This window comes from Aythya marila (genome assembly GCF_965140915.1).
Source record: "Aythya marila genome assembly, chromosome: 9".
NCBI lineage: Eukaryota > Metazoa > Chordata > Aves > Anseriformes > Anatidae > Aythya > Aythya marila.
The window spans coordinates 7,333,671-7,354,755 of NC_139050.1; the positions used below are offsets into that span (position 1 = coordinate 7,333,671).

Here is a 21,085-nt window from a genome sequence, read left to right on the forward strand (position 1 = left end):
CCTCCATGTAAATTCTCTTACCAGTTTTATGTAGTTAGATAGCAGTTGCTAGTTCATGAAAACATAATCTTCATTCAAATAAATTCCCCAAATTCCCAATACAACCACAACCAAAGGGAATCTTAAATCCAGTCCATTTTCTTCTGCGAAATGGTGAGTATTTAGGTCATTTAATTTTAGGTATCACATCAGAGAAGCTGTGAGGAGCTCACTTTCCCCACTCAGTGAATGGAGCTCTCTCCAACACCCCACTGCCCAAAAACTGGTTAAGTTCCAGATCAGAAACTGTCCTCCCTACATCACCTTTTAGTCTGAGAAATAAGAGTCATGCTGACGTCAGAGAACATATTTAAAATGGCACAACAATTTGATCCATTTAATACAGATGCATCCATCTTCATTTATATGGAGAAGTTGATCCCAAATCATAAAGCAAAGTTTCCACACACTAGCCTATCACCACTGATAAGGTGCCCAACAGTGAAGACTAAGAGACTCTTTAGGTATCTAGGATAAGGTTAGGTATTTCTAATTGTGGGGTTCTTTTGGCTTTGAATTGTTTCTTCAGTTATACATTGGCTTAGATTTGATATTAAATTATATTGCTAGCCCATGTATAGCTTAATATCTGTTTGGAATTTTGAAACAAGGCTTGTCAGAGGCTAGTCTCAGCAACTCTGGAAACTAGCATCCTACAATTCTAGTGAAAAGCTTTTTTTTTTTTTTTTTTTTTTTTTCCCTTTTGCTTTCAATTGCAAAACGTAAAAAGCAAAACAGATCAAGTCATAGTCCCAGCAGCAAGATTGTCAGCGTTGGCTCCTTTGTTGTTTGTTTTGTGGTGGTCTTGTTTGTTGTATTTTTTAAACTTTTGCTGTTCTGCCACTTCATAATCTATAATTCCTGAAGATCAAAGGAATATGAAAAAGCCAGAAGGGAGAATATGTGCGGTAAAAAGTCCATTATATCTGGTAATAAAATCTTTCTTACCAAAGCTGTTTAAAATTAAAAGTAAATGAGTATATTGCAATTAACCTGAAACAAACACAGATGTCCAACAGCATGACAAGTTTGAATCCCTACCAATCTCTTTCATAATCTCACCTCTAAAAATTTGTTCACAAGAACAATTAACAAGAAAATTAAATCTCGCTGAGAATTGAAAGCCCTAAATGAATCAAAGGCAAACAATGCAGCTTCTTCCTAAAGTGGCATTAAACTATTTAAAGACTGTAATTTAAATATTTTAGCAAGTATAACTGTATTATATATGCAGATAGCATAAGTTGTCACATTTAAAAATAGAAAGAGAGGTCTGATATTAGTGTCTACTTATTTTTGATGTACTAAAAAAAACACTGAGATAATGACAAAAAAAAAAGTACTTAGCCGATATTCACTGTCAAGGTTCACAAGGGACATCTGGCCTTTCATGACTATTATGTGATTACAGTCAACACAGAACAAGGTAATGCAATCTGGATATGAACCACTGCCAAGGTGTTCACTCAATACAATCTGGACATTTTGCCATAAGAGTGAACTGTAAGAGCCAGTTTACTGTCAACTGTCTTCAATGTACTTTCTTCTGAATTTTATATGAGTCCATGACACACAAAGGGCATTTATGGCTCATAAAGAAGTTAAAAAATTGACATTAGGGATTTTTTTTTTTTTTACCATATTTTTAGGCCTCCATTTTTGTGTGTATTCAATGTAGCCATACTAGATAAGAGTAAAAAGAACGGTTTACACAGAAAGCTATGGCTCCTTTTTAAAAGCATGTTATTTTGAAATAAAATTATCATTTCAAAACAAAGAAAGACTTACACAGTACAGTGAAGCTTGTTGCCCTCCTCTATAACTAAGTTAAGAACCAACTGTAAGGTAGAGAACATTGCTAGCTGACTTCAGCCAGGTCACTTTTATACAGATGTTCTGTTTCCTTTCCCTTACCAAGCAGCCTTGTCATTGCCAACACAGACATCCTCCACGAATCCAGAGAAAGTGAGCACCCTGTATTTTCAACAAAATGCTACCACAAGCTCCAATGTCTTCCCAAAGCCTGTCTAGCAATTTAATTTCTGAAAAAAATAAAGTAAATTAAAGTAAAAAACATCCAGCATCATAAAATCACAAGACAATTCAGGCAGGAGGGTACTCAGAGGTCTCCAGACAATATCCTGCTCAAGCAGGAGCAGCTAGGAGGTCAGTCCCTTCCTAAACAGGTGCTGGGGGGCTACTGCTATCTTCCCACAAAGCTGTCTGTTCTGCAGGCTGAACAAACCCTTTTCCCTCAGTTTCTCCTCATGGGAAAGTGCTCCAGCCTCCTGACCAGCATCATTATGATGACTTCCATATAAAAGCAGGCCCAATTGCCTGTGTACATTTATATGTAACTTCTCTTTTCCAAATTAGGACACAATTTTTATCATGATTCATGATTCAACTTTCATTTTGCCTCTGTTCCTTTAAATTCTTGTTTGTTTGTTTGTTTGTTTGTTTTTACTAAGTTTGCATAGTGCAGTTACACAGTTACCTTCATCCAGGAAAAGTGGAATAAACAGAATAGTCTACAAGGAAAAAGCCTCAAAGTACAAAACAGAAAAAGAGAAAAGCAAACCTCACCTCAAGACTCTGGTTATCTACTACATTTTACTTGCAAACTACCTGCATTAAATGCGTATCTATTTTGTATACCATAACACCTAATGGGACATGATTTAATTTTTTTTTAAACCACTTTGAACAGTCTTTTATGTGGATAGTAAATTCAAGATGCACCACAAAAAATAATAGGAGCTAACCATTTAAGAGAAAAAGGCAGTTTACACCTCCTTTCTGCCAGGGTCCTTCTCATACCCAGCACAAGCAACATAATGGTGACTGAAACAGCTGAAATAAGGATCCCAACAAGTGAGCAGATCAGCTGTATTTTACCAGTGTTAGTATTTCCACATGCTGTGGCTACATTAGGATCATCCACCCTCTGTGAATTAGCAGGTATCTGCTGATATAGGCAATTTCTTTTTTTGAAATCTCTTGAGCCCTCCTATAACAAAATCCCAGAAGCATGAAAAACTAGGTTTTATAGTAGTAGCCCCATTGTTCTTAATATGCGTTCTTAAAAAGAACAACAAATCCTTGCAATATTGCCGTCAGCTTCTTGCTGTCTCCCTGTATCTCAGCGGGATCAGTACCCTTCACAATATCCCGATGACACTTCCCTATGCATTTAACATGAGAAGAAAATACCTTGAAGACACTTTTTTTGTTTCTTTACATCATGAGCTGTGTTTTCATGGTAAATAAGCCTGTTCTAACTCTTTATATTAAATCTATAAAAGCCAAGAGTAGATATAAAACTACTCGATGAGTTTATCTTATTTATTCCATGTTTTCAGTAAAAACAAAAGAAACGATACAAACAAACGCACGCATACAGGAAGCTTATTTTCTTCTACACATTACAGAACCCCAAAACTAAGCGTTCGTGTAATGAAATTTCTTGGTAATTTGCCTACCTCACTGCCAGGGAGCTGCTGGTGCCCATGGCAGCCGTACAGACAGAGCTGTGCAGCCACGATGATATACATCTCTAACAGGATTGTTAGCTCAGGTTCAGCATCCATGCTAATCCAATTGCATGGGCTGCATCTACTCCAAACATGGTACATACATATCACAAAAGATTATGGGAGGAAAAAAGAGTGACATCTGAGGAGAGTAAATCCTTCTTGTGCTTGGTGTTGCAAAAGACTATGTTCAGTGCTGCATGGTTTTGTGACACAAGCATTTATAACTTTTTTAATAGTCTAAACACACAGTAGAAAGGACAGCAGCGGAAATCCTAGGTCAAGAGAACAAATGGGCTTGATCCATTTCACACAGCCAGAAGCAGGAGATTTGGGTAGAAAATCAATGCCCTAAACTACCTGCCCAGAGTTGAATTCTTCGTACTCTCCTTCCCCCTCTTGTTTCATAAAAGTAGCGTCACATGCATTTTTCAGGCTAGCAAGGATGGGAAGCAGCTGAGCTTACAGACTATTGTGAGCACTTATTCCAGTCCAGTAAAGCAACACTGATGGAGCTGTGATTGGAAAACGTCTGGGTTAAAGGAAAGATGGCTAGAACATCTGAGAAGGCCCAAAGCCAATTGCTGACCAATAAGCAAAATGAAGTCTAATGATTAAATAATGACCTACTTAGGCTGTTGGTTTTTTTTTTTGGTTTACTTTTAATATTTAGAAACCACTTTGGACAAACTGCATGTTCCTCTTCTGCACTGCATTACCTCCTGTAGTTCCACTCTGGGGAATACATTTTAACATGTAATTTTTCCAACTAATTTAGCCTATTGATTTCATTTTTAAAGCAAACTGGAATCCTGTAGTGCCAGTTTTGTTGTGGTAAACTTCTAAGTGGTGAAAATTCCAAATCCACTTTGTTATGTTACTGAAACTTCACTGTATTATAAAGACAATTCCAAGCCTGCATAACTAATACTTCATGCCTTTATAAATGATTGATTTTTTAATTCATAATTCTTCACTTAAGGATATGACAGCATAGGAAACACATAAAGAACTGAAGGAGGCAGATGTAATTGCATTATTGTTCCAACCAAGGAAGGAATGAAAGTGTAAAGAGAGATTCAAGTGGAAGTTGTATTATTAGACTCAGAGTAGTAGCTTATTCCTTCCCTTGGGCCCTCACACTACTTATTTCAGCCCTCCCTAAGAGTCCTTTATGTTATTGGAGTACTAGAAGGAAAGATGGCCACAAATTTTTAATGCCCAAGTTGACATACCCCTGAAAGCAAAAATGGAAGGATCAAGATGACTACTTGACTACTTAATTGAATACTAAATAATAAAGAAAAAAAATAACACTAGTAACATTCTTGTTTCTTTCAACCTTTTCATTGCCATGTTACATGACTCTGAGTTATGTTTGCTATTGTCACTTTTCAAGTAACACAATTTATGTCAACAAATGCTTAAAAAATGCTTGTTTGCACCTGAAATTGTCACAACTTATTCAACTATGATATTCACTGCAAGCACAATAACAAAGACATCTAACTACAGTGGATTTTTGTAACTTTATTTCCATCTACTTACACATACTTGGCAAGCATCGATTTTAATAAGTTATGAGTCTCTTTTAACCCAAGGTAGCCCTCAGTGTCACTCATGCTATAACAACAAAATTATTCCTCAGCATTTTTACCCCAAAACAGAGAAATTAGAGGCCAATATTTATTTAACTGAATTATGTGTGCTGTAAATCAGCATGAGACTGTTACTACCAAATAGAAATTATATTCTTAAAATCGTAAGTTCGCTGACTTATCTGTTACATGAACTTAGGAGTGTCTTTAAATCTCAAAAGTCCCACTTTAAAATGTTTGAAGTCATTTGACATAGAAGGCAAAATGCTACATATTTTCTATGGTACTTTACATATGGTACTTCTCCTGAATCTAAATTCAGAGCTGAGAAAACACCACTGATTTTAGAGAGCTAGGGAAGCGTGTAAAATCCATGCTTAAGTACATAGCGAAAATTACTTTAAAAAGCAAGTCAATCTTAATTCACATTCTTGTGAAGGAAACATAGGTTAAAACAGTACCTCAATGAAATAAATGACTTTCTGCATCTTTTCTTTTCTTTTTTTTTAAAGGCATAATTCATTGAAATAACTTCATATTTCATCTGCAAATTTAGATGTATTGTTTTAATATATATAAATATAAGCAGATAATTGGATTGGTTACAGACATTGTATGTTCCTGTGTCCTTACAGATGGACACTGTCAGCACAGAGGACAAATTGCTACAGTACCACTGAGTTTAGCTCTACTAATTCAAGATTTAACATCTATTAGAAATGTCTCTTATAAAGGTGTTTTAGTGATATTTTTATATACCCTGTATTATCTTCAGAAGTTTGTTGAGATACAGCACATATTTTTATCAATTCAGAATTGTTGACAGTTTAAAAATTTCTTGATGTTTCCATTTAACTTTCTAATAGTCACATGAACACCTTTATAAATAGACAAGTAAAATGTAAACAAACTTTGACATTCCTGGAATTCCATAACTGAAGCATTGGCCAAAACATTTAGTATTAAATGCGAATGTTCCTGGATGGATACCTAGCTTTTCAAGTCACAGTCAAATTCTATGGTCACCGAAGAAAAAGAAAGTGCATTAAAATCCATGGCCCATTTCTAGAAAACATAAATTACTGTAATGTCAACAAGGTAAGTATACTATGACTAACAGTATAATTTCATAGAAATAATGGGTCATTGTGAATGTGGTTTTCTGGAATTTTCTATAAAATTTGTCTGATAAATTTTGTCTGATTAAGAAAGTTTATGATTCCTACATTAATGGTTTTTTTGTTTTGTTTTGTTTTGTTTGTTTGTTTTTTTGTGTGTGGGTTTTTTTTGTTTGTTTGTTTGTTTTTGTTTTTTGTTTTAGGATTTAGGAACCTGCAAGGTGTTAGGAACAGCAGAAAGAAAACTGCATCTCTCAGTATCCTGTTATGGACAGGGCTGCAGGAAACAGTAATTCCCAAAATTCATTTGAATTTGACAGAGAACTTTGCTACTTTGAATAGAATTGTTTGGCTTTTTCTTTTTCTTTAAGGAAGTACTTTTTTGTTGTTGTTTGTTTGTGTTTTGTTTTGTTTTTTAACTGGATTATCTTGTAATCACTAGCCATAGTTCTGATGGTGACATTAACAAGCTGCTAAAATTTTGATTTTTTTGATTAAACCTAAAGGCATTCATACAACAAGGCTTCATTAGTTTCAAAGGAGGTGTGTGATAAAATCTATATCCATAGTTACAGCCTAACAGTACCTACCGATTTTGGGACCTACAGGTCTATTGGTTCTAGCCCAGAACTTTAATGACAGATGCTATTTTCCTGGAAACTTCACTAATAACCTGTTTTAATTAAATAGTCGATTAATTAGTTAGCATGACACTGCAGCATCAAAAAATGACAAATTCCTCCCCTGTCTTCATGTGCACATTTGCACATCCACTGTAATATTCTGCCCGAATTTTACAAAGATCAAGTTTTATTTATATTAAAAAGATATATATTCAAAACAGTTCCAATTTACTTCAAAGCAATAAGCATAAAAATTCTATTTCTATCCATAAGCCTAAAAGCCCAAGTGAATATGATCAAAGCATAATTACTTGGTTACTTTACTTGCTTCTTTCTGGCTTCACATAATTTATCATATTTAGGTATAGTAAATACAGTCTATTTCCACCATTCTCATTCATTACTGTTTTTGTCTGCCAGAAGCATCTTTCCTTACTGTCCATGCATTAAAGACTGAATTTCTTCCTAGCCACATACTTCTACAATGACAGACCACTCAGCAGCTACTAGGAGTTTTATCAAAACAGCCTGAGTTCTTGAACCTTTAGTCTTCATTTGAAACTTGTGACCTACTTTTTTCAGTACTGTCAAAATGAATATGAAAGGCTATCAAGCCTAATTGGCAAAAACTTCAAGAGGAAAAAACTTCAAGAGGAAAAAACAAAACTTTCACCTCTGAATTTCAGGGACTAACCAACAGAGGTCACTGTCAGAGTGATATTTTTTGGTGTGTTCTTAATCAGAGGTCTGAGCATCTATCACCCTCACTTTACTGGATGGCAAACAGCACCCTCAGGTCAAAGCTGAGCTGACTGTGCTGCTGCCAATCTTTTATTTTACCTTAGGTCATGATCACAATGATGAGATTCTATTTTTGCCTTTAAAGGCTAGAGTCTTAGCTAATTAAACTGCATTAATAAATCACCTGCTGAATTTTTAAACTTCTGTTTTTGAATTTTACATTCATTACAAATGACAGCAATAGTCCATGGGTTAACTTACAGTTCAGATTTTTTGATCATGCATCATCTTCACAGAGAAATACCACCAAATAACACCAACAAATTCTGGGCATTATGAAACTGACAGCATGCTTTACATCTTGCCAGTAGTGAGTTTTAAAAAAGACAGTATTCCAAGACACAATTTGAACAATAATTTCCCTATTTTTTTGTACCAAAAAGACTGTTTATGTTATCAATGCCACTGCTTATCAATAAAAGTAAATAAGCAAACAAGAAGAATGGACACTGCACATTTTCAATCAGAGAAAGAGGATTTTGCGTTCAAGCCCCTGGGTGTAAGCAGACTGATAACTAATGGATTTTGCTGTGGTGCTGTTCAGAATACACACTCCTATGAGCTGCTAAAATAAGAAGTATGATTCGGGAGAGTTCGTGGATGTAATCTGTAGCTTAGTGAATATTCAGACATCCTTCTTTGGTGGCTTTATTGTCTACTCATCCTTTACAGTGATTTTTAGCAAAGCCAAAATGGTTGTCAGAGACTGGGACTCCATCTGCAAAAGAAGTCTGATTTGCAATTGTTTCTGAGATAGAGTACCTGTGTTTGCAGAGCCAGTAAGACACACACTTGACCTTTTTTAAAAAGGCTATCTGTAAATCTATCTAGAATGTAAGAGCAGCTTCAGACTGAATGGGTCCAACTTACAGCGATGAAATTACCCAGTTTATACTTGGTGGAACACACTTCACTCATGCAATTGTATCAGCCTAATAATGGTGATACAGTGAAGAGTTAGGCTGTTCACTTTCAAGGTGAAAAGGGCATTCATCATCTCATTGCTCTCAAAGTCACCTCCTATTTCTCTGCTTCCCTTCTCTATCAGTAACACAATGGACAGCTGAAGCTCCTGTGCTGTTTAAGATGCTCACGGTGCTTTCAGGGAGTGACATAAAAGGTTGTTGCTGCACAAAAGAATGGCAATAATCTCCTCTGCCTATCCACGGTGGATAGGACAAAAACTAATGGGCTAAAATTGCAGCACAGAAAGTTCAGGTTAGGCGTCACAAAAAACTATGAGCACAGTAAAGTGTGGAAGAGACTGCCCAGAAAATCTGTTGCATTTCTGTCACTACAGATTTTTATGGTTAGGACAGAAAACTATCAGGAATGACACCGATATAATAGGTCCTGTCTTGGGTAGGAGGATGGACTGAAGACATCCTGAGGTTCCTTTCAGCTCCATTTTTGCACAATACTAATGAAACGGTGTTGCTGTAATTAAAACATAGACAGGTGCCCTTTCCAAATAGCCTTCCAAAATCCTCCAGCATTCTGTGAGTTTTTCTTACCATCACAAAAATGGACCACTGTCAAATCAGCTCAGCTGATCTCATGATCTCAGCATGATCTCATCCTTGTTTCTAGCTAAACCACTCCTAAGCCTGAAAGTCATATCCTAGAAGTGATTTCCAGCTGAACCTGCAGGTTGGTGCAAGTCTAATTAAATTTATGTTCCTTCTTTTTAAGAGTTCTGTTTTTTTTTTTTTCTTTTTTTTTTTTTTTTTTTGGTTTGTTTTACTTATTTTACGATTCATCCAATGGATTTTGCTAGAGAGTAAGGAAGCTCGTTCTACAGTTAATGCTATACTGCTTAAGAAGACAGACTAGGCCTAACCTGTATCTACAGGACTTGCAGTTTATTCATGGTTATTTTGTCGTACCCTGCATAAGGCTGCGTCCCGGGTGTTAATGGCATTTAGACATTCACAACAGTATTTTAAAAATTCCCTTTAAAACTAGAATCCAGCAAAAATGTGCTTGCATTAAAAATAAAAATATGAAATAAAAAATGAGCATACTAATTCAATGAAAATTCCAAGAACTACAGTTTTACATGTACACTGATTATTGTGCAATTCACAATAAATTCTTAAGACCAAAGACAGTTCATTGCAATATTGTGAAACTCTTCATGCTCCAGTCATGAAAGAGGCTGATCATATCAGGTAGCCAGCATTTTCACAGGCCAGCTTAGGAATTTTCTAAATCTCCTGTTAGTCCTCCCTGGAAACACAGACCTGCTGAGGTGGCAACTACACAGATTTCTTTCTCCTGTCGTCACTCTTGATTTCAAAAATATGACAAAGGAGAAAAAAACTGTGCTGACTGAAGGCATTTTCTCTTGTGACCACTCTGTGAACAGGGACTTGACATGCATGATAATGTGTGTATTACCAGAATGGATTGACAAGATTTACCTCAGTAGCCTTGGAAAAAAAATTGTTAAAATGTGTTCTAACTAAGTTAAAGCTTCCATAAAAGAAAACAGAAAAAGACCAGGTCTATGCCACAACTAACATTTTAACTAAAAACTAAGAATATAAGAACTGGTATAGAAAGCAAACAGAAGCACTGGGGGGCAGATAAGAATCACAGATGAATATCAAATGTGTCTTAATAAATTAGTTCTGCTTTTGTTCCTAGTAACTCAGCAGCTATCAGGTGAAAGATACTTTGCTTAGATGCAACATATGAAGTGTGTAAACCACCTGTGCACCAGGGTAATGAACAGGAGAAATGCAATCTGTACTTTGCTCAAAGGATCCTTGATAATAAACAGCTCAGAACTGGAAAACCTGCACTATTTCCAGGCTCCTATTGCTGAACTAAGAGATCTCATACAGAGTGGTACAAACAGCCCTCCCTGGTTCCTTTAAGCCAGGGCAGTACAGTGGACCCGTGCTTTCTTTTGCAGAAAAAATAGCATAATCTCATTCTCCATTGGCACCTGTTATTGGTAGCACAAATCTTTATATCATCATTATAATCTTAGACCACTGTGTTGGCATATCCACAGATATCCCATATAACTTTGTTTTATAAAGCAGAATGCAGATTTAATTTGGAGACAAAACTCAGCGAAGTTTATATTCTCTGACCTGTGGCCCCAGTGCACTCATTTTGAGGCAACACTTTCTGCCTCAACACTTGTGCACCTCTTTTCTGAAGCTGTCCTTACTTTGGCCATAAATGCAAGGACTTCCACACTTCCCTACTTCCACAGGTTTGGCATAGTCCCAAAGGACTATGCCCTCACTGGGAATATATATATATATATATATATATATGGAATATATCATAGAATCATATATATAAATTAAATAAATGTATAGAATAACTGTGCATTTTACTTACTCTGACCTGTCACCCTGTAGTGATAAACCCTGTAATTTGCCTGTCATTTATGGAAGATGAACACTTAAAAGAGAAAGCATGAAGAAAAGAAGAAAGATTATACTGTCCATATAACATCTGGCTATGCACCTACAGAGGTATTCCCTTGGAATATCAACTTGATGGCTAACAGAGCTTTTTTTTTTTTTTTTTTTTTTTTTTTTGTCATTAATTGAGTTTTATGTTTCTATTGAACTTATACCCGGATTAAATCTGAAAGGATAATATAGCAATTTGGTAGGCAGTTTGTTTCTTTACATACATACTGGTATTACTGAGAACAAATGCCTCCTTATATAAGCCAACACAAGTACTGATGAACAGCCAAAAATCTGCAAGTAAACTACTGCAGCAGCTGTAGCTCTAAAGGAAGAAGACACATACATTTAGGCTTAATATAGTTTATCCAAGGAAGTCTAAGTAGGTATCCAAGCACAAAGGTCAGAAACTTTGCCCTGATATGATAAATTCTTGAATCTGAGACCATTTTTAAAAAACAATTCACGGAAAAGTCTTTTGAAAGATTAAAAATTTATAAATTTTTACAAAATAGGTGGATAAAATACAAAAAAAAAAAATACATTAGTAGGGCAATGGGGAAGGAACAGTTGGAGCTCTGATTCTCTTGCACCATTGAAGACCAATATATTACATTGTAGAAGTTTCCCACACCTAAGAAAGAAATATGGCCATAGAACAAACTCCACATTAAGATACTATCAAATGTAGAGCTAGTGAATACTGTTAATGTGTACAGCTGTGCGCATTTTCAGTTTGCTCCTACTAAACACATTACACAAATTGAATTTTACTTAAAGACCTATAATAATGTTATGGATGTTACGAAGCCAAATAAAATTACCTGATATTAAATAGTAAATTTAAAACAGAAATAAGAAGAAATGTTACTCGAACAATTAAAAAGGCAAGAACCTTTAAAACAAAAACACACAAAGGTATTTCAAAACAGACAGGGAATCCAGGTCCTTTGAGGAAATTAAGGGTTCAATAATTATTATAATGTTACAACTGGATTGCAGATCATGAGGTCAAAAGCACATTACTACCTGGAAATAAGTTGAAATATTAATGTCAGTAATACACACCAAGTATTTTCCATCCCAAATCCCATAGTGCTTCTTAAAATATGAATAGAATTAATAAATGAAGAAGTTAAATTAAAAAAAAAAAAAAAAGAAGTCAGTAAACAGTTTGAAGAAGTATCACTGGAAACAGCACGATTAACATCTCTGTAAGGTTCCCAAAGGAATGCAAATGAAAGAAGCAAATGAGATGGACTGCAGACACACGAAAAGGATATCTTTTCATTATGAATTGATCTTTATTCCTAAATAACTGTAGCTGAAGATTTCACAATGAGATGAAATCCTTGCTGAAATAAACTTACATTTACTGCTGTTTCACACAAACATTTGGAAAAATGAATTGCATATAAATGTGAAAGTTAGCATTAAGGAAAATAAATAAAAAATTACTCAAATACATTATAGAGCAATAGAATCATCTAGGTGGGAAGAGACCTTCACAGAATGTTAGGAATAGGAAGGGACCATGACAGATCATCTAGTCCAATCCCCCTGCCGGCGCAGGAACGCCTAGATCAGGTCACAGGGAAACACATGGAACCCTATCATTGGATGTCACCACGAAGAGCCTCGCTCCATCCTCCTGACACTCACCCCTTACATATTTGTAAACATTAATAAGGTCACCCTTCAGTCTTTTCCAAGCTAAAGAGACCCGGCTCCTTCAGCCTTTCTTTGTAAGAGAGGTGCTTCACTTCTTTAATCATCTTTGTGGCTCTGCACTGGACTCTCTCAAGTAGTTCCCTGTCCTTGAACTGAGGGGCCCAGAACTGGACGCAATAGTCCAGACTGTGGAAAACAGCTTATCATTTGAAGTCCCATTCCACAGTTTTTGTTTTAAAATATGTTAGTTTCTTCATAAATGTATAAAAAAATATTTGGAAAAAAATATATTTTTTTTTCCCTTTGCTTAAAATAATAGTTACTGAATCAAGATACCTTATCCTGAGAATCTTTCTATGAAACACTCCTGTCCTAATTATAATTAGCATGTCCCAGATAGGGGCTTGTCTACTTACCTCTGAATACACATTGATTATGCATCCATTAGCAAGTAACTCGGTGCCATAGAAACTGATATGTGGACAAAAGTCTTTGGTGCTCAGGTTGTGTCCATGTATATATGCTACCTGAGGCTTTCATCTCTGACTGAATTTAGTTGAGTCCTCTGCACTGAATATCCCCCCTGCACATATGTTTGAGGAAAAAATGTTCTGCAAAACCAAGAACCTGGGGGGGGACGGGGGATAGGACGGGACCATGAGTCACGGGCCAATCTTGATATTAAAATTAGGTTAAGTATATAAAAACATTTGTGAATCCCTGTCTTGCATGGAATGAGTTTATGCCAGTATATGCTTTATGCCAGTATATGCCAGAAAATAGCTAATAACAATACTGAGATGCTGCTGTAAAATGCTTTTTGGACCAAGTATTGTGACTTACTGCTTACTGATTATAACTGTATTCCACAAGAGCATTCTAAGGATATTAATCTTCCTCAGTTCCTTTCCTTATACAAGATGAACATTCTTAAACAATTTATTTTTTTTTTTTAAAAAAGCATCATTTTAGGATCTCAGTACAGCTGTGAAGCATTAATATTTTCCCATCTCCTTAAAATAGATATTCTTAATGAAACAGGGAATTTAAGAGAAAATTTGTTTGATGTGCAAAAGTACTCTTTGCTGCTTAAGTATATAGTATGACAGAATAAGTATCAGGAAAATAGGCTTTATAAATGTAAAACATCTGTAAGACATTCATCTAGCATACAGTAATCTTCATACAAATCTTCAAAATCTCCTTTAAATTTTCTGCCCAAGTCTTGACAGTTATAAAGTACTAATGTAGTTAACATAAGTTTTCAGCATCTTTAAATAATTTTCACATAATTTGCCTATAGCCAGGTTTAGGTCATGGAGTGGAACAGGAAGAGAAGAACAAATGCTGTTATTTCTAAACAGAACTAAATACATATTATTACTTTAGGCAATTGTAATGATTAGTTTCTATAAAAGTGAATTCAAATTTCATTATATGATTCCTGTGTTTTCATTAAAAAATGTTGATAGTGCATGCCTGCTGTTTTACGCTGTTTATAATCACTTCTGCTTAACAACAAATGAGCAGACACATTCATTGTAAAAGACATCTCATTGCAGGGTCTATGGTTAAGTCCTGAGTACTCAAATACAGCCTCTAAACACATCCTTCAGATTACATTCTTCCTGCACCACAGATTAATTCCTTAACGCTAATAACTTTATAATGCAGTCCATAAGCTTAAATGCTACTGCTAATGCATATTCCTACCTGCAAAGGGAACAGGTGCGTCTTTATCCAAAGCAACAAGAGGAGGATCCAAAATTACAGTGTCATTATTTTCGGTTATGATTCCATGGTATGATGTCTCAATCCAGGGTTTATGTTTGTTCACTAGAGAAGAAAAAATAGTATGCCTAATTAATTTGATTAATGTTCACATACAATTAGTTTATTATTTTTTAAAAGAGAAATCATTTAATATATATCCAATATTACTCTAAATCTGCTTACTAGATCCCAAGATTTTAAAAACATTCAAATGTGAAAACAAAATGATACGTATATTGTACCACAATTCACTGACAAGAAAACAACACTTACAGACGTCCCTCCAATTAAGACATCAAAAATAAAAAGCCAATTTTCAAAATATTTTTAATGTGTTCCCAAGTGTCAGACATAATTAGGGTCAGAGACACTTTTGACGGAATTGTTTTCAGCTGCAAAACTAATGCAAGAGAAAGGATGTCCAAAGAAACATAACTCTTGTCAAGAATCAAGAGGTAAGCAGAACGGAGGTGAGAATATTGTACTCCCAGTCGACTTCTCATTTAATGTTTGTGGAAAAAAAATCTAAAATGACCTGCTTCTTGTAGAGAAAAAAAAAAAAAGTTTATTAATTTTAATCACTAATCAAAGTAACCACCTCTTTTCCCTTCAACCAGCTCTAGTGATACTTAAATGGGATCTGAATTTTAACTGGGACACCTGTCCCTCAAACATTGCTGTTGAATGTTAGGTTTTCTAGTTCTGAAGTACATAATAGGATCACACAAAAAATACCTTCAAATAGGGGATACACCATGTATCATCAGATTGTCTTATTCCTGAACCCGTTCATCATGCCTCCCTCTCACCAACTATCTACTACTTATTGCATAGTAACAAGATGATAATGCAGTTTGCTTTCCTGTTTTATTTTCTAACAGGCACAGCTTCATCATGCTTATAAATAGCATTTTGTCCCAACAGCCATAATCTGAATTCTATGTTTTTGGAGCTCCTACAGAAGTAATACAATTGTGCTCACCTTAACAAATTGCAATTTAAAGAAAGTTCTACACACTGCACTGTCAAACACATTTCCACCGAGTCCGAATGCAAGATAATTTTTGTACATATTTTTCAGGTGTGTGTAGCAGATGCTGATGAAAATATCTGGTGAAGTAACAGAAATCACCTCAACAAAAGACAGAGGGTTGACACTTAAAATCAAATAGGACCAAGTGGGATTGTTTACAGTAATGCCATTTAAAAAACAAACAAAAACACACAACCTCCCCACACACACACAACCCCTACCATAAACTTTGTCTTCTGCAGAAGCCCTCAGACAAGAACGAGCAAAAATATTCTATATTACAACAACTAAAATGAGAACTTTCAGTTAATTTATATGTTGGTGTATATATTGTTCCAGAGGAAGGTATACTCATCTTCCCAGTGTTTCTGCCCATTTTTGCAATAACTAGGCAATGGGAAGATTAAACTGGGGATGTGTCACTGAAAGGTGAAATGGAAAACAGGGAACTCAAATCTCTTCATTTTTGTAACGACTATACAGCCAAAAGAGAGATTGGCAAGCTTATGTAATGGGATGAAGGTCAAAAGTCTTGATGTTGAAATATGAGAAGTGATGGACACAATTTAAGAGCTTTGTATGGGATGTGGGATTCCAGTTTGCAGGGCAGTTGAAGTATTCTGTATCTGTTATAGGCGAATTTCTTAACAGAAACATTCACACACAAATATGCTCCACTTGTATTCTGATATGACTGAGTTTGATTGATATATGCAGAACAAAATAACAATCCATCTCTTGATTGAACACAGATACAATTTAACAATAAATGAATGAGTAAATAGGAGTTTATTAAAAGCAAAATCCTTATGCAACTAAAAGAACCAAATCCAGATTTTCTTTCCTGCTGGTTTTGTTAATTGCCTAAGATCTTACAAAACAACAAGAAAAAACTCTTTGCTCCTGCAACATATTCTGCAGAATAATTTCATTGACACTTTTGCTTAAGGAAGAGTCACAGTATTCAGCAACTGAAATTCTGCAAGTCTTTTTTCCATTAGTATCCCATGAGCAATAACAACAGTCAAGGGAATGACAGCAATATAATTCCATAGATGATGTTGGGGTAGGAAGAGGAGAAAGTACATTAGGAACAATTGCTACAATTTAGTCCTACACCCTGCGGAGCAGTTCAGCAGGAAAAAAAAAAAAAAAAAAAGAACAATAAAATAAAAGGAAAATACAATGGAAGTTATAATTATTTACAAGCTTTTACTATAAGCATCTCTAAATGAACAGTTATGACTACACAAGCTACGTGTATCGTGTGGTAACTGGATTTTTTAAGTGTTTCGTCCTGTCCTGTTCTAGCTACTTAGTCAGACTTCAGGATACTTTAGAATTAAATGCATTAAAATACAAATTAGATATTTTTCTAGCAATACCTGCTTTATAAACACGAAATTTCTCCTCTTTCTCTACTTTCATAATGTTGGCTTACTGAAATAAAAACAGCACATGCAACTCAACCACTTAATAATTCTTCCTTAGAGCAGGATCTGTTCAAAACAGGACTTCCTGTAAACCTAAGCAGAATTTTCTTTTACCTTCCAATTTTCTAGCTCTGACCTTCAAATAATTATTTTTAGTATTGTAGGAAAAAGAGTTTAAGAAATTTGAGATAGGCAGGCATTCATAACCAGGCTGTATTCATGTTTAGGGGAAGAATTTGTTTTAGACAACGTATATAAAATAGGTAGAAAATTACAGAAAGCCCATGAGACAAATGGATCATTTAAGAATTTTACCTTTATTACAGACACACAAAGCCATTATCTGAATATGTTTTTATATGCGTACACACACACACACAGAGTTACACCTTTCCTTTTGATCCACGTTTAGTTTAAAGTGTCCCCCAATCTATGTTAAAAGTCCATTCTTTTCTCAGTTAATGTAATATAGCCAAAATTTTAGGTTAAAGTTACAGCAATGCCACACTCCATTTACTTAAAAAACAGAGCAAAAACATTTTAGCATGCTGTCTACTTTACAATACATGAAATAGCATGTTTAAATAGAAATTTAAAAGAAAAATGAAATTCTTATCATGTAAGAGATTATATAATCCCTTTTATACAAGGTGTTTATTAGAGACACAGATTAACATCAGCATTTTTGCAGTGTTTATAAGCTTTATAAACTAAAGGGAATTTTGCATTTTATCTTAAAAACGGAAGCGGTAACAATTGTTACCAAAATAAAATATTTCAGTGTTTCTCAATAGTGCATACAGTTAGCAGCTATCTATAAAAGAAAGTGACAGGGAAACTGAATTTTTGGATTTGCATTTGCTAAAGATGATTGCAGAAATTTATATACAGGTTCATATGCGAAAACTTAAAGAACTGTGAGAGCAGTGTACTCTATAGCAAGCACAACTCATGAGCAAACAAGTGAAAAATTCAGCAGATAAGAGCTAGAAAGAAAATCACTTTTCCTTCTAAGCTCTATTAAGTTGCAGCACACCCTTAAAATAACTCTAAAAATATATATATATATATATGTTTGTCTTTTATTCATTTATTTGTTGTTGTTTTAAAACAAAAGATCTGCAATCAAAAAATGAAAGTATTTGACTGATATATGCAGTACTTTTTAAGAAGTTCTCTCTTGATCAGGTATCTTTTCCTTGCATTTGTCTACTTGGGTAAAAGGTGAAATCAGTACCATGCTTTCATGTATTCATACAGATATTTAAGACATACAGATGAAATATACCAAAGCTGTGTTTGGTTTTTTTTAAAACTTGCTTCCTCTTCCTATACTTTGTTAGTCATCCATATAAAATAGTAATGTAAATAATTTGTAGCATCTAGGATAACACGATTATCTTTTTGCTTAATTACAGTTAGAGGTCACTTCATTAAAATTTGCATGCACCATTTACACTGCATTTTCATAGTCTGTCCCACCAAAGCTTGTGATTACAAGCTTTTAGATTTAATTAAACCCATCTTGGTAGAAAACTGCCACTCTGTGCTGCATCTGCAAATGCAGGTGGCTTGAAAAAGAACAAAGCAAAGAAAGGCAAAAGAAAAACAAACTCCTGAGTCTGCAGGAACTTCCATGCCCCCAGAAACATGGTCTTGAAAGTCAACTCAAGGACAAAAGCCAAAACAGAGGAACACAGAGAACACCTGGAAGACACAAAGAATCTGAAAAAATATGCCGAACCCCCTCATTCTACTTTGGTGCCTTTTTGCCATGCTCTGTGAACTGCCCTGGGTGTGGGCCCCTACAGGTAGCCCACTCAAAAACCCACCCTGCTACTTGCCACCTGACATCTAGTAAAAAGAACAGCCAGCACCATGTGCCAAAATCACTCACAAATGATTCCATCCAAGTACTTAACATCTGCACCAAACGTTGGCCAGGAAGCTCTGCAGCAGAACCCAAGAGAACAAAATTACAGATAAAACATTGATACATCAGCAGTAGGAAAAACTAATACCAAGTGCCTTCCTCAAGCTCTTTTGCAACCTGCCTAAAGACCTTTCCTATGGGTATGACTCCAGGTACACAAACTCCACCCTTGCGCACCTACAGAGCTGAAAGACAACTACCTAGTTTATCACACAGCAAGACGTGTGCAGGGATTTCTAAAGGCAATCATAGTCTCTAATAATCAAATCTTCCAAGTCAAAATGCCTGTGAACAGAGCTGCAATTTGTCTGTGCAGAAGTATTATTAACTGAATCATAATATGGACAAAATGTGTATCTTACAAGAGCTATACCCCAAAATAGGCACTTCTGGCATGGGGGGAAGAAGATAGCAAGAGTACACAGAATGCAGTACAACGATGTTTCCAAATTTTAGATGATTCCTAACTTACAATACTCAGAAAACATCACTGATCCAAAATAACACCTTAAAAAAGAACTATGACAGGAAAAAAAGTGAAGACTAGTAGCTACAACTACTGACACTAAGGTAGAGTCAATATTGTCTAGCTGAATTAAATGCTGATTTCCAAACTTTAGGAGGCTAAACCTTGAGGAAGCGAATTATATGCTTTAAAAACTGTTTTATTAATGCAAATGTTTTCTTTTTTCCAAAACAGCAGACTTATTTTCCATACATTTAAATGTACCAATGTGTTCTCTCATCTCTATCTTTAGCTTAGAGTTTATTGATTACATTAAAATCAGCAGAAAACTTACACTTTCTTATCACTCAGATCAGTTTTTTTTTTTTAATTCTTTCATCTGCTATCTTCAATGAGCTTTACCTCAGCCCGCTGGAATCCTGTGTGACAAAAGCCTTCCTCTAAAATCAGCCAAAGTTGAGGAAACTTCCAAAGCCTTTTAAATGTATACTTAAAATCCCATTAATCTTTCATGCCTTATGGAATCTGCACTACAAGCCCTTATCTTGTACAGCAAAACAGAGTGCTTCTAACGCCCTATTAAGAAAATACTGAATAACAAAAGTTCCTAATGATGCAGATGACATACTGGCATCTGCAATGAGCAATTATACCCAAAAACCCTCCTTCCCAAGTCTGAATGCCATGAGTTTTGTATTCCACTCCTCCTGCAGGGTTATAATTTGCTGTGTAAACACCTCAGGAAGACTTGTGGGGTAATAAGGGCCAGAGGTCTCGCTCACTATTTCTGTTTCACATAGTTCAGATATCAGACTGGATTGTGCACATGTAAATTCATACTGTGGCATACAGAATGGGCTGGAAACAAAATCAAAAATCTCACACAGTAGCAGATGAGGACAAATCGTTTAGAAAATATGCAGATTTGTGGGATTGGGTCAGTGAACAAATGGGGATTAGTAATTTGGTAAAGATTTGAATTAAGTCTTCCTCTAGAAGGCAGAGAAGGCAGGGAGATGGATTAATGTGCTCTGAAGGAAAAGAAATTAAGTTAAATACTGAAAATCACTGGGAAGTAGGAGAAGTAAATGTTTGTGATTCCCAGGGTTAAATCTTCCTCAGCATTAGAGAATGAAACACTGACTGGTTATTTCAACAGAAAAACAGAATGCTATGGGTCCCTTACAAACAAAAGAGACTCAACATAGGTACACTTTCTGTATGTTTTGCCAATGATAAATTGTAAAGAAAAAAATTCTTCAGTCTCACAACATGCCTAGTTCTCTGTGTGATGCCACTGCCTGAATTACTCAAACCCCAGTAGTTACATTCATGATTTACTTTTTGATAGGTTTAAATTATACTGTTCTATGTGTTTCTACATAAAATAATAATGTGAAATTCCTACCCCAATTAAGGCAATGTGAGTTTTGACACTAAATTCAGTTAAAGCAGGATTTATGTAATCTATAAGACATGATTCCCCCAGAACTCTTTGTGGAACATTTTAACTAAAGAATACATTAACAGTGCATCTCAGCAACATTACATTACTCATTGGAGATCCAAAGATAAGTGGCATTCGTTTGATCATACTGCACAACAAAAGCCTAATTTGCACCAAAGA

At 35.3% G+C, this 21,085-nt stretch overlaps 1 protein-coding gene across 1 annotated transcript in view; it reads right to left on the reverse strand.

The window, feature by feature from the left end:
* The window catches only part of CLSTN2 (calsyntenin 2), a 352,105-nt gene that overhangs the window by 187,177 nt on the left and 143,843 nt on the right, over window positions 1–21,085 (reverse strand). The window contains exon 2 of the mRNA XM_082767097.1: window positions 14,534–14,656. Coding sequence (XP_082623223.1) covers window positions 14,534–14,656 — 123 coding nt within the window. The remainder of the gene's footprint in view (window positions 1–14,533; window positions 14,657–21,085) is intronic.